This window comes from Anomaloglossus baeobatrachus, chromosome 3 (assembly GCF_048569485.1).
Source record: "Anomaloglossus baeobatrachus isolate aAnoBae1 chromosome 3, aAnoBae1.hap1, whole genome shotgun sequence".
Taxonomy (NCBI): Eukaryota; Metazoa; Chordata; class Amphibia; order Anura; family Aromobatidae; genus Anomaloglossus; species Anomaloglossus baeobatrachus.
In genome coordinates, this window is record NC_134355.1 from 464,467,077 (window position 1) to 464,490,718 (window position 23,642).

The 23,642-nt window shown below is 42.5% G+C and overlaps 1 protein-coding gene across 1 annotated transcript in view; it reads left to right on the forward strand.

The window, feature by feature from the left end:
• The first annotated feature begins 3,112 nt into the window (after positions 1 to 3,112).
• The window catches only part of AHSG (alpha 2-HS glycoprotein), a 43,529-nt gene continuing 22,999 nt past the window's right edge, over positions 3,113 to 23,642 (forward strand). Inside the window, exons 1-4 of the mRNA XM_075338534.1 lie at positions 3,113 to 3,316; positions 4,003 to 4,110; positions 6,343 to 6,427; positions 21,148 to 21,320. Of these exons, the coding sequence (XP_075194649.1) occupies positions 3,113 to 3,316; positions 4,003 to 4,110; positions 6,343 to 6,427; positions 21,148 to 21,320 (570 nt within the window). The remainder of the gene's footprint in view (positions 3,317 to 4,002; positions 4,111 to 6,342; positions 6,428 to 21,147; positions 21,321 to 23,642) is intronic.

Consider the following 23,642-nt stretch of genomic DNA (forward strand, 5'->3'; position numbering starts at 1 on the left):
GAGAGAAAGGATTCCGAAGGAGCTAGATAAGCTGGAAAAATTTGCAGTGACTAATAGAATGATATTTAACAAGGAGAAATATAAAATTCTACAGCTGCTCAAGAAAAATAAAAATACATCTATAGTATGGAATAGAACTAAGCAATGGCACGTGTGAAATAGACTTGGGTATACTAATACTGTAAATCACAGACTGTACATGAGTCAACAGTGTGATAGTGCAGCAAGAAAGGCAAGCACAGTTCTGGGATGTATTAAGATGAGCATAGAGTCTACATCCTGTGATCAGACCTCATCTGGAATACTGTGTCCAGTTCTAGGCACCACATTTTAAAAAGACATAAAAAAAACTGAAGCAAGTTCAGAGAAGAGCTACCAGGATGGTGACTGGTCTGCAAACTACGTCTCACAAGGAATGGTTAAATGATCTGGGAATGTTTAGCTTGCAAAAAAGAAGGCTAAGAGAAGACAACCCCTTCACCCCCGGGTAATTTTCCGTTTTTCCGGGGGTTTTTTGCTCCCCTTCTTCGGAGAGCCATAACTTTTTTATTTTTCTGTCAGTATTGCCATATAAGGGGGGCTTATTTTTTTGTGGGACAAGTTCTACTTCTAAATGAAACCATAAGTTTTACCATATAGTGTACCGGAAAACAGCAAAAAAATTCCAAGTGCAAACAAATTGTAAAAAAAGTGTGATTGCATGATTGTTTTTGGGATCGTTTATTCACAGTGTTCACTATACGGTAAAATTAATCAGTGTGATACCTCAAGTCGGTTCAAGTTCGTAGACACTAAACATGTACAGATTTACTTTTATCTAAGGAGTTAAAAAAATTCAGAAGTTTGTCCCCCAAAAAATGGCGCACTTTTTAATCATTTTCCGTGATCCGTAGTGTTCTCATTTTTCGGGATCTATGGCTCAGTGCAGGCTTATTTTCTGCATCTTGAACTGACGTTTTTAACGGTACCATTTTTGTGCAGAAGCGCCATTTTGATCGCCTGTTATTGCATTTTGCGCAAAATTCGAGTGAACAAAAAACCGGAATTTTGGCGTTTGGAATTTTTTTGCCGCTACGCCGTTAACCGATGGATTAATTGATTTTATATTTCGATAGATCGGGTGTTTCTGAACGCAGCAATACCAAATGTGTGTATATTTTTTTCTTTTCTTAACCCTTTGATTTTCAATGGGGCGAATGGGGGGGTGATTTAAACTTTTATTATTTTTTTTTAATCTTTTAAAACTTTTTTAACTTTTTTTTATTTTACTAATCCCCCTAGAAAGCTATAACAATCAGCTGTCTGATCGCTCTTCCATTTCTCCAGATCACAGCTACACAGCTGAGATCTGCACGAAAGGTGCTCTCCTGTTAGAAATGGCAGCAGTCTGCCGGGTGTAAGAGGAAGTGAATCATGATAGCTACAGCAGTCATTACATGACCCTGTGCTACCATGACAACCATCGGATCCACGTGATCACATCACATGACTTCCGATGAAGCCGGGTAAGTTTGTCGCGCTGTAAGGGGTTAACAGGCACGAGTGTGTAGCGAATCCACTCGTGCTTGATAGCTGCACATGTCAGCTGTTCAAATCAGCTGATATTTGCAGCAATCGCTGCCTGCAGCCGGTGGCAGCAGGTGGGCATTAACCTGATTCGATCCATGATGTACTCAGTACGTCGTGAAGAGGTTAATAGCTGTCTACAAATATCTGAAGGGATGTCACAGTGCAGAAGGATCATCCTTTTTCTCATTTGCACATGGAAGTGTGACGCCCTGGCCTATCAGGTCGTCACAGGGTATTGTGCAATCTGCCCCTCTGCACAGTATCCAATCCTCCTTGTTTACAGATCCTGGTCCTTTAATGTTGCTAAGAGCTTATCCAGTCAAAACCCTAGAAACACTTTACACCATACCCACCAGACACACCATTGGGGGCCTAAAGGGATAGGTCCGTCCTCTTGGTGGGTTGGTAGGGGAAAGTGAAAAAGTGAAAGGAGAACTGAAAAAGTAGTGGAAGGAGTAGGAGGTTGAGTGGTGACTCTCTGAGGGAGAGGTCACAGGTCAGGAGCAGGGCTCCTTGAGTACTAGGTGGCAGACGTTGGTCTGGGCCTGGTAGGAGCTGGAACCCCGGTCACAGGGGATCGTGTCAAGGGGCACAGATTTCCGAGGAGGGCAGCCGGCGGCCTTCAGCCATCTCCGGGCAGGGGCCAGGGCACGACGGGCTACGCGGACCATAGTAGCTTCTAGCGTCCTGGTAATTTACCCGACGGGGATGAAGCCTTCAAGATTCATCCCTCACCCGCTCCAAAATCAGGGTACTAGCGCACCGATGGGATAGGACTTTCAAAGATACAGTCCACCAAATCCCAAGCGTGAACCCTGAGAGCAAGCTCACTTCGTTAGCCATACGGGTGAGCGGGACCCGACTAGTTCCACACTACAGGGTCCAAACAGTGAACAAGGTGCCACGGAAAAGGCCACAGGCTAACAAGCAACACCAAGGGCACAGATCCAAGCGTGCTCCCTCCTTGCTGCAGTGGTGCACAGAATCCTGGTTTACAAGCTGTCGGTGTCAGTATTCTTGGACTGAGTGAGTACGCAGAAACCCTTCCTTTTCCCAATGGCACCCCACTACTGCACCACCAACACCGGGCCCCGGTGCACAAACCCCCTACCCACGGAGGGGTTAAACACCTTGCTGCCGTACCATCGCCACCGGGCTCCCCCTTCCCCAATAGCAGCGTCACAAACTTCTAACTCTCCTGTACATACTCCCATTTCCAAACTCGAGTGTCCGCACGAACCCCCGGGTCCGGAGACCCTCGAGCCACCGCGGTTCCGGATCCGAGTGGCTCGGCCACTGATATGGGGGTGGTACAGAATATTCCTACAGTGTTACAGACATTTACATTTCAGAAGTCTAGCTAGACAAATTGATTTCTCAAATGTTTATTCTTCTGTTTCATGTGCACAGGTCTGATATGCCAGAACAAATATTTTCCCTGGCAAGACCATGATTCAGGTGCTTTATATAAGGGAGTTGCCATGTACAGCAATATTCCCTTTTCACATTCAGCATCCAGAGGTAACCCACACACAGTAACATCATGAAGCCACTGATGGTCTTAGCTCCGTTACTCCTTTGTTGCTCTGTTGTACTGCCTTTACCACCGCCTGGTCGTATTGTAAACTGTGATGATGCAGAAGCACATGAAGCAGCTAACGCAGCCATTCAACACATTAATGACCGTCACAACACTGGATATAAGTTTACCCTCAACCGAGTTGAAAAAGTTAAAGTGCGCCCTACGGTAAGCTAATACTTGAAAACGGGTGACATATTTCTGTGGCTACTAGATTTCATGTCCTTGTTAAATGATGAAGATATATAATTAAAGAAAATGTAAATGTTTAGATTTTTACATTTTAAGCAGTGCAAGTATTGTATTAATACTTGATATAGTACAATTAGTCACTATTAGAATAAAGATATACAAGACACAACCAATCATTAGAAAATCAATAGCTAAACATTTTTTTGACCTACAAGGTTTTATTCAACTTTTTTCGGAGCATGTTTTTTAAGGCTAAAATATTCTGCACAAGCAAAGTGAATGCGATTTTGGAAATTTCATGCACATGCTGCTTTTTTTATCCTTGCGGATCTCAACCCTTTTTCAAATCTGCGGCATGTCAATTCTTCCTGTGCATTTGCAGGCTTTTTAAAAACGCATTAACGCACATAAAATGGCTAAAAAATGCAGAGACTCTACATAGCATTGATTCCTGATATATCTTTGATTTATTTTGCTTCTAAAAAAAGAGTGAATAATATTTTTACACACTGACAAATTAGCAGTTGGCAAGTAATCCTCAGTCAGGAGCCAAACTATAGCAATTTTCTTTACAGGATTTGGGTGAATAGAAAATATAATTATATATGCCTTCATAATAAGGATATAATACGTACGTTGTAATTGTGTTTGCTTTTTTTAAGGCATCTGGAGAGATGATTTTCTTGGAGTTAGATCTCTTGGAGACAAAGTGTCCATCCATAAGTCCAACACCACTATTGCATTGTGTTGTGAGGCCTGTTACTGAGCAGGTATGTCTGTATAGTTTATGCTAAGTAAATGAATGAGTAGATTCACTATCTGTATATCGCAATACTTTACATTTTACCATCATGTTATGTATTAAACAGAATATAAGTAAAGGTCATGAAAAAAAAAATCTTATCTAAATCATTAAAATGATCCTATAATATAGTGCTCGTGCCAGTACAGCTCCATTTATAGCCTTCTAATAACCTATAAGGGAGTTTGTATTCCCTCACTAAGCTGCAAACAGAGGCTATGATACTTTGCTGATGCTCTGCCTCCTACATTGGGGAAAATAAGTATTTGATACTGTCGATTTTTCAGGTTTTTCCACCTACAAAGAATGGAGAGGTCTGTAATTTTTATCGTAAGTACACTTCACCTGTGACAGACAGAATTCCTCTCCAAAATCCAGAAAATCGCATTGTATGATTTTTAAATAATTGATTTGCAGTTTATTGCATAAAATAAGTATTTGATACAATAGAAAAACAGAACTTAATATTTGGTACAGAAACCTTTGCTTGAAATTACAGAGTTCAGACATTTCCTATAGTTCTTGACCAAGTTTGCACACACTGCAGCAGGAATTAAGGCCTGCTCCTCCATACAGATCTTCTCCAAATCTTTCAGGTTTTGGGACTGTCACTGGGTAACATTTTGTTTCAGCTCCATCCAAAGATTTTCTATTGGATTCATGTATGCAGACTGGCTAGGCCACTCCAGGACCTTGAAAGGTTTCTTACAGAGCCACTCCATAGTTGTTCTGGCTGTGTGTTTTGGGTCATTGTCATGTTGGAAGACCCAACCACGACCCATCTTCAATACTCTTACAAAGGGAAAAAGGTTGTTGGCCAAAATCCTCCCTTCAATATGGTGCAGTCGTCCTCTCCTCTTTGTAGAAAAGCACACCCAAAATATGATGTTTCCACCCCCATGTTTCACGGTTGCGACAGTGTCCTTGAGGTTGTACTAATCCTTCTTCTTCCTCCAAACAAGGCAAGTAGAGTTGACACCAAAAAGTAAGTTCTATTTTAGTCCTATCTGACCACATGACCTTCTCAAATGCCTCCTCTGGATCATCCAGATAATCATTGGCACACTTCAAATGGGCCTTCGCACCAAGCTGCTTAGTTATTATGCTGTATCCCATCCCAGCCTTGTGCAGGTCTATAATTTTGTCCCTGGGGTCCTTAGACAGCGTTTTGGTCTTGGTCCATAGTAGAGAGGTTTGAGCACAATTGCTTGAGTGTGTGGACAGGTGTCTTTTATACAGGTAATGAGAGCAAACAGATGCAATTAATACAGGTAATGAGTGCAGAGTAGGAGGGCTTCTTAAAGAAAAAATAACAGGTCTGTGAGAGCCAGGATTCTTGCTGATTGGTAGGTGATCAAATATTTATTTCATGTAATAATATGCAAATTAATTATTTAAAAATCATACAGTGTGATGTTCAGTATTTTTTTTTTATTCTGTCTGTCACAGTTGAAGTGTACGTATGATAAAAATTACAGAACTCTCCGTTCTATGTAAGGCTGCTTTCACACTTACGTTGTTTTGCATCCATCACAATCAGTTGTGTGACTGATGCAATGGATGCGTTGCAGATAGTGGCACAACTGATGTGACTGATGCAGCAAAAAAACGATCCGTTGGTTTTTTTTTTACTGTTTTATGGGCGGCTGGCTTTTGTGAATGATCAGCTGATCGCCCGGCGGCCACCTTTTGTGAACGTTCAGCTGATCGTTCACAAAAGGCGGCCACCAGGCAATCAGCTGATCGTTCACAAAAGCCGGCCGCCGGGCGATCAGCTGATCGTTCTGGCCGTTGGAACCGAATTTACAGTAGATCATGGTTTTTTACTGTGCGCATGCTCACAGTAAAAAAACGATCCACCGCACACAAAAAACTTTACATTTAGTGTTGCTCCCGGCCGACGGTCAGTCAGTAAACGACTAATCCGTAATGTGGCGGATGCAACGCAGGGCCATCAGTGACAATTCGTCGCTAATAGAAGTCTATGGGGAAAAAACTGATTCCTGCAAAATATTTAGCAGGATACCGTAATTCCTCAAAACGACGGATAGTGACTGATACAAAACAACGCAAGTGTGAAATAAGTGAGAAAAACTTGCAAAATCAGCAGTGTATCAAATCCTTATTTTACTCTCTGTATGTACTGCTACTGTTACAAATAACACAATGTATTTTACTGGCTGTGTTTTTTTATTTGCAGGCAGTGGAAGGCGACTGTGATGTGAAACTTCACAAGGAAAATGGCACCTATAATATGATTGGCACCTGGTGCAAATCTGAACTGGGTAATTTTTCCTGAGCTTAGTTAAAATATCTATAGTAAAAGTAGAGAAATAATTGGCATTAAATAATATAGTTATTTACCTTGCCATCACATAGGAACAAAGTTCATGGACTGGAGTAACCTTTCTGGAGTAATATATTTCGCCATTTTCAATTAGTTTTATGGGCAAGCATAGCCATGCCCCATCAGCCTGGCTCCTCTCTAGCTTTGCCCATTTTGGCAAAGTTGCTAGAACTCTTTGTTGTGCAAACAGTTTTGCAACTTTTCAAAGTGTTTTATAGAGAACCTGTCATCTGATTTGTCCCCCATAAGCTGTGGTCACCACCATTAAGCTCTTATATACAGCATTCTAGAATACTGTATATAAGAGCCCAGGCCGATCTGTAGAATGTAAAAAAAACATCTTTTATAATACTCACCTGCAGGTCACTCGGGTCCGATGGGCATGACGCTGGTGTCGGTCAGTTGCCTCCTATCTTCCTTCCATCGCCGTCCTCCTTCCCAGCATCTTGTGGATGACGTGTCCTCTGTTATCCACACAGAGGCCTCCATTGCGATCCTGCGCACTTGTCTCTGCCATGCTGAGGTGAGAGCACAGTATTGTAATGCACAGCTCGGGAAAAGGTCAAAGACTGCCCAGGCATTGTGCACTAAAATACTTTAATCTGCTCTCAGCAGGGCAGAGAAAAGTACGCAGGAGCGCAATGGAGGCCTCTGCTTGGATGACTTAGGCGTTGGACCAAGACCAGCAATGCCCATCGGACCCGACCACCCCGCAGGTGATTATAATAAAAGCTGTTTTTCATGTTATACTGAGTGGAGTGGACAATTATATACAGTGTTCTAGAATGCTGTATATAAGGGCTTACTGATGGTGGTCGCAGTTTATATGGAACAAATCTGGTGATATGTTCCCTTCAAGCAGGGTCATACTGGAATTAAAAAGCAGCCATGACACACAAACCCCAGAAGCCCACATACTAAACCCTATTAAAGCTATGTATATTTACAGACTAATACAGATACTGAGGATTACACGTAGTATACAGGACACGAGAAGTGGTACTGTGCAGTATTTTATATATATATATATATATATATATATATATATATACATATATATATATATATATATATATATATATATATATATATATATATATATATATATCTATATATATAAAATGCAAAAATAGGAGCAGCACTTAACCTGTTGGGGTGCAAGGTCCTTCCAATCAGTCTCACCCGATTTCAATGAGCAGCAAAAAAAGTGAAGGCAGCACACAACTTCAATCTTGAATGAAAAAGCCTATTTAATGGCCCATATGATACAGCACGACATTTCAGTCACAAGTGACTTTTTTCAAGCAGTACAATGCAATGCATTCAAGTAAGGGTTTAAATATCCTCACTAATTATAAATCTCATTAATGAAATAACCAAATAACATTAATACAAACATAGATAGGACACACACAGTGTCCACATAATATCAATGCATAATCAAACACAAAATATTACAGAAAATAGGTGAATCACCTTATACATAAGCACTGTGACAGTATATAAACAATTAACACACACCTGTAAGTCCTCCTAATAGACTCCTGATTGTCCTTTTCATGTTATGAATCTCAGCGTCTGCAGTGTGTTTCCAAACTACACGTGCATGCATTCCTAACTTCCTGGTGGCCTCCCACACTTGCACATGTGCAGTAGCAGCCAATATATATATATATATATATATATATATATATATATATATATATATATATATATATATATATACAGTGCCTACAAGTAGTATTCAACCCCCTGCAGATTTAGCAGGTTTGATAAGATGCAAATAAGTTAGAGCCTGCAAACTTCAAACAAGAGCAGGGTACAAGTAGTATTCAACCCCCTGCAGATTTAGCAGGTTTACACATTCGGAATTAACTTGGCATTGTGACATTTGGACTGTAGATCAGCCTGGAAGTGTGAAATGCACTGCAGCAAAAAAGAATGTTATTTCTTTTTTTATTTTTTTTTTAAATTGTGAAAAGTTTATTCAGAGGGTAATTTATTATTCAACCCCTCAAACCACAAGAATTCTGTTTGGTTCCCCTAAAGTATTAAGAAGTATTTCAGGCACAAAGAACAATGAGCTTCACATGTTTGGATTAATTATCTCTTTTTCTAGCCTTTTCTGACTAATTAAGACCCTCCCCAAACTTGTGAACAGCACTCATACTTGGTCAACATGGGAAAGACAAAGGAGCATTCCAAGGCCATCAGAGACAAGATCGTGGAGGGTCACAAGGCTGGCAAGGGGTACAAAACCCTTTCCAAGGAGTTGGGCCTACCTGTCTCCACTGTTGGGAGCATCATCCGGAAGTGGAAGGCTTATGGAACTACTGTTAGCCTTCCACGGCCTAGACAGCTTTTGAAAGTTTTCACCCGTGCCGAGGCCAGGCTTGTCCGAAGAGTCAAGGCTAATCCAAGGACAACAAGGAAGGAGCTCCGGGAAGATCTCATGGCAGTGGGGACATTGGTTTCAGTCAATACCATAAGTAATGTACTCCACCGCAATGGTCTCCGTTCCAGACGAGCCCGTAAGGTACCTTTACTTTCAAAGCGTCATGTCAAGGCTCGTCTACAGTTTGCTCATGATCACTTGGAGGACTCTGAGACAGACTGGTTCAAGGTTCTCTGGTCTGATGAGACCAAGATCGAGTTCTTTGGTGCCAACCACACACGTGACGTTTGGAGACTGGATGGCACTGCATACGACCCCAAGAATACCATCCCTACAGTCAAGCATGGTGGTGGCAGCATCATGCTGTGGGGCTGTTTCTCAGCCAAGGGGCCTGCCCATCTTGTCCGCATCCATGGGAAGATGGATAGCACGGCCTACCTGGAGATTTTGGCCAAGAACCTCTGCTCCTCCATCAAGGATCTTAAGATGGGTCGTCATTTCATCTTCCAACAAGACAACGACCCAAAGCACACAGCCAAGAAAACCAAGGCCTGGTTCGAGAGGGAAAAAATCAAGGTGTTGCAGTGGCCTAGTCAGTCTCCTGACCTTAACCCAATTGAAAACTTGTGGAAGGAGCTCAAGATTAAAGTCCACATGAGACACCCAAAGAACCTAGATAACTTGGAGAAGATGTGCATGGAGGAGTGGGCCAAGATAACTCCAGAGACCTGTGCCGGCCTGATCAGGTCTTATAAAAGACGATTATTAGCTGTAATTGCAAACAAGGGTTATTCCACAAAATATTAAACCTAGGGGTTGAATAATAATTGACCCACACTTTTATGTTGAAAATTTATTAAAATTTAACTGAGCAACATAACTTGTTGGTTTGTAAGATTTATGCATCTGTTAATAAATCCTGCTCTTGTTTGAAGTTTGCAGGCTCTAACTTATTTGCATCTTATCAAACCTGCTAAATCTGCAGGGGGTTGAATACTACTTGTAGGCACTGTATAGTCAGAATAATACATATACTTAGAATTACATCTAGTATACAGGACAGGAGAATACTAATAACTGAATTATATTGTAGTATATACTGTGGAGCAGTGTATATAGTATTTAGTGTGGAGCTGTGCCTGTGTATGTACCATATTTTTTGAACTATAAGACGCACTCCCCCAAAAAAATTTGTGAGGAAAGTGGGGGGGTGTCTTATATTCTGAAATGTACCTGGCTGTCTGTGGGGGTGGGTAAGGGCGGCGGTGGAGCGGGGTCACAGGAATCAGGAGCAGGGTCACCGCTGCAGGAAGCTCACGGTGCCAGAAGTTGGGCAATCATGTGTGCCTGCTATTAAAGAAAATGAATAGTGACTGCTACCCACCCACGCCCATAATCTCGCCTACCTCTCAGCATCGAGGTCATTGATAGTAAGAATCTTCACAGTCATTTACTATCACTGACATTGGTGCAGATAGTTGGCAGGGATTATGGGCATGTGCAGCGGTGAATATTCAGTTTGATTTAGCCGGCAACAGACCTCGAATCCCTATGACTGGCAGTCCATGGCAGTCATGCAATGTGCTGCTCATGGCTTCTACACCAAAGTCAATTGCAGGCATCAGAAGAGGATGCCGGACGCCGAGGGACTGGAGAGAAGGTGTGTATAATCATTTCTTTTTTATGTATTAACAAAAAAATCAGCATAACGGGAGGAGTATGTACCAGGATGGGCCCATGATGGCAGATATACAGTATATACCAGTATGGGGAACATACAGTACAGACCAAAAGTTTGGACACACCTTCTCATTCAAAGAGTTTTCTTTATTTTCATGACTCTGAAAATTGTAGATTCACATTGAAGGCATCAAAACTATGAATTAACACATGTGGAATGAAATACTTATGCAGCGTCCACGGGGCCTTGGGGTACTTGTCACTGGCCTTCAGGGAGCTGCACACTGTGCGTCTGCTCTGTCTCGTGTCCAAGCTGTTCTGCCTGGCTAAAAGTGAAACAACAATGTTTTCTACTCCTAACTGCCCATGCCCCACCTTTGCAAGTTGTTATGGCGGCCTGGGTCTGCTAGGAACTGGCTGAGTCACTTCCTGTGTTTAGAAACATTGTTAACCCTTTCCTAGTGACTGCTTCTTTCTGTTGTATGGTGGTGTGAGGTGTGTGTAGAACTTACCAGAATTAACATCTTGACCTGCTTGGGAAGGATATAATGATATACCCTGTAGCGATGAGTCTCAGGGGTGCTACACTTAACAAAAAAGTGTAAAATAACTGAAAATATGTCTTATATTCTAGGTTCTTCAAAGTAGCCACCTTTTGCTTTGATTACTGTTTGCACACTCTTGGCATTCTCTTGATTAGCTTCAAGAGGTAGTCACCGGAAATCATCTTCCAACAGTCTTGAAGGAGTTCCTGGAGAAGCTTAGCATTTGTTGGCCCTTTTGCCTTCACTCTGCGGCCCAGCTCACCCCAAACCATCTCGATTAGGTTCAGGTCTGGTGACTGTGGAGGCCAGGTCATCTGGCGTAGCACCCCATCATTCTCCTTCTTAGTCAAATAGCCCTTACACAGCCTGGAGGTGTGTTTGGGGTCATTGTCCTGTTGAAAAATAAATGATGGTCCAACTAAACGCAAAACGGATGGAATAGCATGCCGCTGCAAGATTCTGTGGTAGCCATACTGGTTCAGTATGCCTTTAATTTTGAATAAATCCCCAATAGTGTCACCAGCAAAGCACCCCCACACCATCACACCTCCTCCTCCATGCTTCACGGTGGGAACCAGGCATGTAGAGTCCATCCATTCACCTTTTCTGCGCCGCACAAAGAAACGGTAGTTGGATCCAAAGATCTCAAATTTGGACTCATAAGACTAAAGCACAGATTTCCACTGGTCTAATGTCCATTCCTTGTGTTCTTTAGCCCAAACAAGTCTCTTCTGCTGTTGCCTGTCGTTAGCAGTGGTTTCCTAGCAGCTATTTTACCATGAGGGCCTGCTGCACAAAGTCTCCTCTTAACAGTTGTTCTAGAGATGTGTCTGCTGCATGAACTGTGTGGCATTGACCTGGTCTCTAATCTGATCTGCTGTTAACCTGTGATTTCTGAGGCTGGTGACTCGGATAAACTTATCCTCCACAGCAGAGGTGACTCTTGGTCTTCCTTTCCTGGAATGGTCCTCATGTGAGCCAGTTTCTTTGTAGCGTTTGATGGTTTTTGCCATTGCACTTGGGGACACTTTCAAAGTTTTCCCAATTTTTTGGACTGACTGACCTTCATTTCTTAAAGTAATGATGCCACTTGTTTTTCTTTACTTAGCTAATTTTTCTTGCCATAATACAAATTCTAACAGTCTATTCAGTAGGACTATCAGCTATGTATCCACCAGACTTCTGCACAACACAACTGATGGTCCCAACCTCATTTATAAGGGAAGAAATCCCACGTATTAAACCTGACAGGGTATACCTGTGAAGTGAAAACCATTTCCGGTGACTACCTTTTGAAGCACATAAAGAGAATGCCAAGAGTGTGCAAAGCAGTAATCAAAGCAAAAGGTGGCTACTTTGAAGAGCCTAGAATATAAGACATATTTTCAGTTGTCTCACACTTTTTGTTAAGTATTTCATTCTACATGTGTTAATTCATAGTTTTGATGCTTTCAATGTGAATCTACAATTTTCATAGTAATGAAAATAAAGAACACTCTTTGAATGAGAAAGTGTATCCAAACTTTTGGTCTGCACTGTATACCAGGATAGGGGACATATATACCAGTATGGGGGACATATATACCAGAATAGACCCAGTATGGGGAACATATACACCAGGCTGGGGAACAGATACACCAGGATGGGCCCAGGAGGGGGGACATATATACCAGGAGCGGGGACATATACACCAGGATGTGTCACATACAGTATATACCAGGATGGGCCACATATATATCATGATGGGGGACATATATACTAGAATGTGGCACAGGTTAGTACAGAATTGATCAGGTGTGTCTTATAGTCTGAAAAATATGGTTATACATGTTTTTTTGTGGCATGCACACCTTATAATATTTAGCATATACAAAGATCATCACTATATTCTGTGTCATAGAATATAGTATGGAGCTGTGCAAAAACTATATAGTATAGAAATGTAACTGTGTATATACTGCATAGTGATAGTGTGGAGTCCATACTATATACAGTCATATGAAAAAGTTTGGGCACCCCTATTAATGTTAACCTTTTTTCTTTATAACAATTTGGGTTTTGCAACAGCTATTTCAGTTTCATATAACTAATGGACTGAGTAATATTTCTGGATTGAAATGAAGTTTAGTTTATTGTACTAACAGAAAATGTGCTATCCGCATTTAAACAAAATTTGACCGGTGCAAAAGTATGGGCACCCTTATCGATTTCTTGATTTGAACACTCCTAACTACTTTTTACTGACTTACTAAAGCACTAAATTGGTTTTGTAACCTCATTGAGCTTTGAACTTCATAGGCAGGTGTATAGGAGGAACATAGTAAGGAGATGGAAGAACACAGGTACAGTTCTTGTTAAGCCAGAAGTGGCAGGCCAAGAAAAATATCAGAAAGGCAGAGAAGAAGAATGGTGAGAACAGTCAAGGACAATCCACAGACCACCTTCAAAGACCAGCAGCATCATCTTGCTGCAGATGGTGTCAATGTGCATCGGTCAACAATACAGCGCACGTTGCACAAGGAGAAGCTGTATGGGAGAGTGATGCGAAAGAAGCCGTATCTGCAAGCACGCCACAAACAGAGTCGCCTGAGGTATGCAAAAGCACATTTGGACAAGCCAGTTACATTTTGGAAGAAGGTCCTGTGGACTGATGAAACAAAGATTGAGTTGTTTGGTCATACAAAAAGGCGTTATGCATGGAGGCAAAAAAACACGGCATTCCAAGAAAAGCACTTGCTACCCACAGTAAAATTTGGTGGAGGTTCCATCATGCTTTGGAGCTGCGTGGCCAATGCCGGCATCGGGAATCTTGTTAAAGTTGAGGGTCGCATGGATTCAACTCAGTATCCACAGATTCTTGACAATAATGTGCAAGAATCAGTGACGAAGTTGAAGTTACACAGGGGATGGATATTTCAGCAAGACAATGATCCAAAACACCGCTCCAAATCTACTCAGGTATTTTTGCAGAGGAACAATTACAATGTTCTGGAATGGCCATCCCAGTCCCCAGACCTGAATATCATTGAAGATCTGTGGGATGATTTGAAATGAGCTGTCCATGCTCGGCGACCATCAAACTTAATTGAACTGGACTGGTTTTGTAAACAGGAATGGTCAAATATACCTTCATCCAGGATCCAGGAACTCATTAAAAGCTACAGGAAGTGACTAGAGGCTGTTATTTTTGCAAAAGGAGGATCTGAAAGAAAAAGTTCTCGTAGACCTCGAGAGCTAAGAAGACGTTGTAGACAATCCGTTCCAAGCAAAGACTGAAGTTTATTCCGAGATAGCAACAGAGCAGATAAGACAGGTTAGCGGCAGGATGACACACGCAAGTGTCTTGCAGAACAGCAGAATTAGCAACAGATGAAGAAGAAGTGTCCCCGATAGGCGTGTGAGGGCTCTTATACATGTTAGACAAAGGAAAGCTCATACTGCAGAGAAAGGCGTACACATTAGAAAACAAAGAATATAATGATACATCATGACATTATTTACGAGCATTGCGGTAGAAACTTATCAGATCTCTATGGGCCTCCATGGTACTTTTAATTAATTCAGTAATGTTGTCATTGCTGACATCTCTGATCCCTGAAGGCGCCTCTACTTCACATAACTCTTCAAACACTGACAACTCTATTGACAACTTTGTTTCTTTATCAATTCAATATACCTGCTATTCGTGACTACACATCACCATCTATCAACTGACGCAATTGTATTCTTCTATTCGATTTAACCTTTTTAGACTTTTTCTTATACTTGCTAATAACACTGATATCATCTCTTTCTCCTCTCTGGGGGGAGAACTCTAGCCAATGCATCTCATTAGCTGCAAAGTTGGTTTGCTCAAGTCTGCCTAAGATGGCTGTTAGGTTCAACATGGCTGCTCAGCATATTTTGGCTGACTATCTCTAACAACTCCCCCTTTTGTACTCTGTCCAGAGTACAACTTACAGAGTTGACATATGCAAGGTTGAATTGCCATAGACAGGGTTATTGAGGCACCTCATTGACTCATACACCTGTAAGCCAGTTTTTCCAAGAGATCAGATTGAGCATATACATGGAGGGCCCACATCCCTAACAAAAACATACAAAAAACAAACAAAAAAAGTAATGAAAATATGAGTCCCAAGGTAATGAGTCCTTAAATATTCTGATCCATGTTTTCCTTTCCTCCCCGAATTCTGGAATCTCCAGATCTTCTCCCCCTCTCACACTATCAGAGTCCAACTGTATAGTGTGAAACACCACCTGCAGGTACTCTGGCGGATCCATGGTTAGGGACCTGTGGGAAAAATAAAAGTGAGGTATCAGTTCTTACCAATATTAGGAAGTTTACATTGATCAATGTGAATAATTTTAACACCTTTGTCTCTTGGCTTGCTAACCCTACGTACTCATAAAACTGTGGGGCCAATCACTTGTGTGACAAAAATGAACACTCCTAATTTGCTTCTCTGAGCTCTACCTGAAGTTTTTAGTTTTTAACTATGATCTGAGCTTCTGTAACAATTTTGGATTGAAAGGATTTTTCAGTAGGATTGACAACTTTTAGCCATCTGAAAAACAGTATATTACTAAAGGTGCTAAATCTGTTATTGGTTTTGCTGCAGCCACTGATCCCTCTGTACTACAGCTTGTCCTGGGCTAGGAGATACAATGTCACTTGGCAAACGAACAGGCATCTGTATTCCTGTCATTAATTCAAAAGGAGAAATTCCTGTGGATTTGGAAGCCACAGCACGGATGGCCAGCAGAATAGCTGGTAAAATCAAAGGAGCAAATCCGACTATGTGTCTTACTTGATTCGTCGTCCAGTGTACAGCCAATACATGCTTTATGCACAAAGTGAAGCCCTTTTCCATGCACGTTAACAACTGAGTGGAAAAACCCAAGGCATGTAAATGACTTGCAATTTCAGAACCTTCTTTGGGCCATTCTTGCAAAAGCACAGATGAGATGGATACATCCCCTGTGCAGGGCTGGGAGGGATCAGGGTTGATTAATGCCATGGCTGCAGTGAGAGCCCGCTTTAACCCATCAAAGGCCTGTAGAATTTCGATAATGATTTGGACATAATCATTCTCAATACATTTTAGGAGCTCATATAGTGGTTTAGCAAGGCTAGCAAAATCCTCAATAAATTCTCTGGAAAAATTAACAATGGGTAAAGAGAAAAATCCGTTTTGTAATGTCAAGACATGAAAACACTTTACAGTCATTCCTCAGCTGCGACATGACTTCAGGGACAGATGCAACAAACTAAGCAGCTAACAGAGTGTACTTATTTACAAGTCTCAGGTCCACAACCATGCGAAAGCTACCATCTGTCTTTTTGACAGGCAGGATGGGGCTGTTGCACAGGCAGTTTCTATGCACGACCACGCCCTGTTTTTCCAACCCAGAAACTGCCACCCGTATGTACGGGAGGATTTCTTCAGGAATTCGGTACTGTCGCTGGAAAGGTGGTAGCTTATCACCATCAATTTTAACCTGAGTTTGCTTTAGACCACAATCTGTTTCATTTGAAGTCCACAATTCTGGGAACAACTGTTTCAGTTCATCTTTTAAAGCATCATTTGCAACATTTTCCCCAAAATTTCATCAGTACATAGATTCAAGCTGGCAATGTCTACTTCATGACTCTCCAGCTCTTCTTCCACAGGCACAATAACAGAACAAACAGTAGCTCTCTTGTCACGCCACAGAGCTTGGTTACATAAATCAACAACAATTCCCAATGCTCCTAGTACATCAGTTCCCAGAATGGTGGAGTCCAACTGTGGATTTGCCCAAAAAGTACATCGAAGACCCCTTTGCTTCGATTCCCCTGAGTCCTGAAATCTCAGGTTCACTGGACGGCTTTTTGTTGCTTGAATACAGGAGCCTTCAAATCCTACCAAAGTGGTAGTTTCAGGCAGTCCAGGGGGTGACTACAATTTGTGCCCAGTTACAAAACCGAGGCTCCTGTATGAACGAGAAAGTCTTCCCACGATAGCCCCTCCATTTTCCCTCTGACATATGGTCGTCCATCCGTGCCCAGGGAAAGATGGGCAAGAAAGGTGAGGGGAACAGGGGGTTCACGGCATCAATCCGTGTCTCCCGCCGTGGGAAGCCCAAAAAAATCCATCATTCTCGTCTATGAGAGTCTTTCGCCCCACAGCCCCCACCTCTGCCCCAAAGAGACCATCAGCGAGAGCCCGGTCCTCATATTCCTGCAGCTCCTTCACTGCCGGAGCATAGAAATGAGGAGGGGTGGCTCCACCCTGAATAGCATTGATCTCTGAGCCTGTGTAATTAAGAGCTAGGGGGGCGGAAGGTCCCTGAGTGGCAGGGTTAACCATTTGAAGACCATTGTACTGCTGATACTGCCGGGGATCATCCACGAGGGGATAAGGAGGTCTTACTCCCTGTGGAAGGGGTCCGGGAATACCTCGGGACATGGGGGGGTTAAATGGTACCAGAGGTATGTTCCTCTGCTCCAAATGAGGACACTGACGTTTGATATGTCTCACCTGTCCACAGAAATAACACACCGGAGGACCCCTATTGGGGTTCCGAAAGGGGGGCTCTGCCGACTGGGACCAGCCCATTCTCGGCAGCTGGCCATCCCCCCCTGGAAACCCTGGTCTCCGTGAATCAGCAGATGCAACCCAAGGCGCGCGGTAGGCAAAATCATTAGATTCGTCTCCCTTCGTCTCGGACTGCATGGTTCTGACATTGGTTAACAAGGCTTCGACTACATCCTCAATAGATTCAGCATTATTCAAAACCCCTGACTTGAAAGCCCCGTCCAAGGGTACTTTCTTCACAAACTGTTCCATCATCGCATTTCTATTCCCTTGATCCATACTACTCAATAACTTGTCAAACACTACGCACCAGGCTGCAACCCACTTACTTGCTTCAACTCTAAGCTCATCCCCTTTCTTAATTTTGAAGGACTCTAACAATCCCGGATCAGACTTTCTCCCTCGTGGCTTTTGGGAGATCACCAACTTCATCCTTCTCTGAGAATCTGTAAGGTCATAATGAATCCCTCTTCCTTCTTGTACTTTGTAGTGGGACAAAAATTCAGGAGGAACAAAGGACAGAAAGTATCGGGCAGCATCCTCTGTGGACTCAATTTGAAACTTATTCAACCATGATTCAAAACCAAGAACATTACGGAACACCCCTTTACTTTCATCCCAATTGGGCAGGTTTTAAATAAATTTAAGATGTATCAGGGATGCCTGGCCAGGAGCTATTTTAGGGGTAGAAGTGGCATTAGGTTTGTCCTCTATCTGGGATGAATCGTCCCCATCATCAGCCTCCCCAGACTCTTTCTTTAACTGCTCCTGCATCAACTGAATATGTTTTGTCACTACTTCTTGCTTTTCCATATGCTCTCTCATCCAGTTCTCTAACCTAAGTCTCCATTCCTCAACTTTCTTCCCTGTCACATTCTGACTCCGTGCCACCTCCCCCTTCTCTTTCATCGCTGCATGCAGGTCCCGGAGTTCATACCCCTCCCTTTGTGCTACCTCTGCTTGCTTTAATGTCTCATTCTGCTGCGCTTCTCTCTCCCCATACACTATTCTATTCCACGTGACCCCACTAATATGCTGTCTCTGAGGCTGTCTTTCAATTGCCTGGTCAAAAGCCATCACTGTCTTACACAAAGCCGCTACTCGGCACCCTTCCCTAACTAGCGACTTCTTTCTGTCTAATTCTCTATTCTCTTGCACAAACCATTGCATCCTTTTAACGATGTAACTTCTGTATTAACCCCTTCCACCTGGGGTGTGTTAGCGTGCCTTTCTGCCTGTCTTTTTAACCACTCCATATCAGTTCAGTGGTCTACAAGGACGCGTTTTAAGTCTGCTCTAGTATCAACCAATGCGATTCAAGCAAGAGTTAGATACTCACACCTCTCTGTATGGAAGACCCGTGTGCCGGCTTGAGTCAACCAAGTGAGATGTAGTTGCTTTCCAGCCTCACTCACTACGCTTGCCAGGCGTATCCCTCCGTCTTTTAAAGCCTCTTTGCTACCGTGGCACAAAAACAGTTCTCCACGTCCTTGTAGATAAACTCACAAAGAGGTTTCTTCTTAGTTAAACATAAATCTCTATAGTCCTTAGTCTCTTATAATAAAATAAAAAAAACAATCGGGCAGACTGGGATGCACTCATGAGTGGTTCTCTTCAGGCTGGCTTCCTTTGAGTGACTTCCACGTTGCGCAACGCTTTTTCTTCTTTTTCCCTTCCAGTCCTTAGCTCTCGTCTACAAATTCTTCCTAGGTTCTTCTTGGAGGCAGCCACCGTCCTGGCTTCTCCTCCTTAGCTGAGATCGCCACTTGAAAGAAAAAGTTCTCGTAGACCTCGAGAGCTAAGAAGACGTTGTAGACAATCCGTTCCAAGCAAAGACTGAAGTTTATTCCGAGATAGCAACAGAGCAGATAAGACAGGTTAGCGGCAGGATGACACATGCAAGTGTCTTGCAGAACAGCAGAATTAGCAACAGATGAAGAAGAAGTGTCCCCGATAGGCGTGTGGGGGCTCTTATACATGTTAGACAAAGGAAAGCTCATACTGCAGAGAAAGGCGTACACATTAAAAAACAAAGAATATAATGATACATCATGACATTATTTACGAGCATTGCGATAGAAACTTATCAGATCTCTATGGGCCTCCATGGTACTTTTAATTAATTCAGTAATGTCGTCATTGCTGACATCTCTGATCCCTGAAGGCGCCTCTACTTCACATAACTCTTCAAACACTGACAACTCTATTGACAACTTTGTTTCTTTATCAATTCAATATACCTGCTATTCGTGACTACACATCACCATCTATCAACTGACGCAATTGTATTCTTCTATTCGATTTAACCTTTTTAGACTTTTTCTTATACTTGCTAATAACACTGATATCATCTCTTTCTCCTCTCTGGGGGGAGAACTCTAGCCAATGCATCTCATTAGCTGCAAAGTTGGTTTGCTCAAGTCTGCCTAAGATGGCTGTTAGGTTCAACATGGCTGCTCAGCATATTTTGGCTGACTATCTCTAACAGATCTACAAAATATTAATGTCACTTTTATGTTGAGGTGCCCATACTTTTGCACCGGTCAAATTTTGTTTAAATGCGGATTGCACATTTTCTGTTAGTACAATAAACCTCATTTCAATCCAGAAATATTACTCAGTCCATCAGTTATTAGATATATGAAACTGAAATAGCTGTTGAAAAAACCCAAATTGTTATAAAGAAAAAAGGTTAACATTAATAGGGGTGCCCAAACTTTTTCATATGACTGTATATATATATCACATTGTAGACACTGGGGCTGGTGTATATACATCACATAGGAGAAGCTGGGGCTGGTCTATATACATCATATAGAAGACACTGAGGCTGGTGTATATACATCAGAAAGCAGAAGCTGGGGCTTCTGTATACACAATTCATAGCGAAATCCATCTTACCATGCTGCCTTACACAGATACTGCCTGCCCAGCAGCGTGTACAATGCTGCGGCATCCCGCTCGTAGCGTGCATGAGCGCGCATGCACATTAAGGGATCTCAATTGAAGCATGTGTACATATGCGTGCATGCTGCAGTCCCAACTGTAGTGGGCGCACGCACACACTGTAACTAAGGTGTATAATTTCAGGGCCCGGAGGCAGATTCCCAATTCAGATCTTGGTTTCAGACAGTTTTCTGGCAAAAACAGTTTGATTAATTTTCTCTTTTGATTTCTAGATTGTGACAAACTTATCACGTTAGTCAAAGTTCCAGAATTCTGTCATGCTATACATTGAATTTTCACAGAATTTATAGAAAGATATATGTGCTGAACTGGGAGTAGGGGCAGAATGAAGCCAATTTTGGCAAAATAATATTTAAATAAAACAAGTTTTTTTCTACATTTACAGGTAGTTGAAAGCTGGTTGCCAAAGTGTTTTTCATTTTTAAATTTGAGCCCAATGTGTGCCATTCAGAATTATGTTATAGTCAATGACTTTTCTGTCTTCCTTTAGATTCAGCAGAAAATATGCGCAAGGTCTGTCCTGACTGCCCAAACCTGGCACCTCTTAACGATACCCAGGTTGTGCATGCAGTTGATGTGTCCCTTCACAAAATTAATGTTGGAAACGTTGGAAACAACTCAACATTTTACTTACTCCATGAGATTGGCCGGGGAAGAATTCAGGTAAAAATCTAGCAAATCTGGATAATTTTCTCATGTATGAATACTGTAGGCAAGATTTCAATCAAAGGATCATCTAGGGGGATACAGCTCAGTATTCCTGACGCATTGTGAGAGACATAAGGGAGGTGCTCTATGATGAGTTATTGAATAGACAGGGATAGAGGCTTTTTATGGTCTGTGTCTGACCTTGCCATTGGGCTACTTATTGAGTAATCTGCTAATTACAGATGAAAGTTATATAGTTAGATTATATGACAGACAAGTCATAAACATGCTGTGACTGCATCAGACAATTGGATGACACGCACCTATAGAGGTCTATGGATTTGTGGAAATCATTAGAATGCACTTGGATGTAATCAGTCAATGGACGAGATGGAGAAATTAATTTCACTTCTTCTCCTCAGATTCTTGCATGCAAGAGAATCAGATCACAGTAAACTAAAGGCCCCGTCACACTAAGCAACATCGCTAGCAACATCGCTGGTAACGAACAACTTTTGTGACGTTGCTAGCGATGTTGCTGTGTGTGACATCCAGCAACAACCTGGCCCCTGCTGTGAGGTCGTTGGTTGTTGCTGAATGTCCTGGGCCATTTTTTAGTTGTTGCTGTCCTGCTGTGAAGCACAGATCGCTGTGTGTGACAGCGAGACAGCAACAACTAATGTGCAGTGAGCAGGGAGCCAGCTTCTGCTGAGGCTGGTAACCAATGTAAACATCGGGTAACCAAGAAGCCCTGTCCTTGGTTACCCGATATTTACCTTTGATACCAGCCTCCTCCGCTCTCACTGCCTGTGCTGCCGGCTCCTGCTCTGTGCACATTTAGCTGCAGCACACATCAGGCAATTAACCCGATGTGTGCTGTAACTAGGAGAGCAAGGAGCCAGCGCTCAGTGTGCGCTGCTCCCTGCTCTGTGCACATTTAGCTGCAGCACACATCGGGTTAATTAACCTGATGTGTGCTGTAACTAGGAGACTGGGGGCTGGTCACTGGTTGCTGGTGAGCTCACCAGCAACTCGTGTAGCCACGCTCCAGCGATCCCTGCCAGGTCAGGTTGCTGGTGGGATCGCTGGAGCGTCGCAGTGTGACAGCTCACCAGCAACCTCCTAGCAACTTACCAGCGATCCCTATCGTTGTTGAGATCGCTGGTAAGTTGCTTAGTGTGACTGGACCTTAACACTCGGCTCAAAGTCTGATCAGAGTTTGAGCCGAGTGTCATTAACATAATTGGACTGATTACACTAGGAAAAATTTCAAAAGTTGTCTGGTTCAGAAATCAAGTTAGCCATTTCTTAATGATTTTGATGTGCTGAATTCAAATATGACAAGCAAAACTGTTATTTGGCTCTAGTTTCCATGAAATCAAAGAGTTTGCGTTTTACTGTTATGCAAGTTAATAAATCATTATAACATGTAGTTATTACTTCTACAGATATAAAACTGCACATGTATTGTCAAACAAATTTTATTAGATGTATTCAGAGGAAACGCGAGTGTATTTAAATCTAATTAATTAAATCACATATCTAAGCACTTTGAACAATTATAATTTTAACTATTAATATATGTTATTGCACAGTACAAAATATGTCCTTAGTCTCTAGATCAAATCAAATCAAATCAAATGAAATAGGCTTTATTGGCAGGACCAAAAAACTATTAGCATTGCCAAAGCAAAAAAAGAAGTGTGAAAGGGGAGTGGGTTAGGGTTGTGGGGATGGGGAGTTGGGGCCACAATTTAGGGAGTGATGGGCCATTTGGAGGTCTTTAGTACCCCTCATTTTATGACAAGTGGAGACATATTGGGCGACGATCTCCACCATTGATTCCTCTTCCCCCAGTAGAATGCGGAGTTTCCTCTCCTCGTCCATGGATGGAAAGTTCAGGGTATGAGCGGTAAGTTTCTGGAAGTGGGAGGCCCTCACTGCTGAGAATTTGTCACAGTGCAGAAGGAAATGCGCCTCGTCCTCCAGAGCCCCCTGCTGGCAGTGCTGGCACAGTCTGTTCTCCCGCGGCTTGTATGTCTGTCGGTGCCGCCCTGTTTCCACCTCTAGGCTGTGGGATACTAGATACTTGGCTCCTTTTTACTTGTCTCTTGTATTCAAGCATTGGATTATCTCTGGTGATTGCCCACAGTAGTCTGCAAGCATCGAAGGGTTCCAATCACCCTGATATCTTTTTTCCATAGTCGCAATTTTCTGGTGAAATCGCTCACGGTGCTCGTCACTCACTGCTCCGCAGTTTGGTGCAAAGAAGATTAGATGCGAATGCAAGAGATGAATCTTTAATGACATGTTGCAGCCAAGATTATGATACGCCTG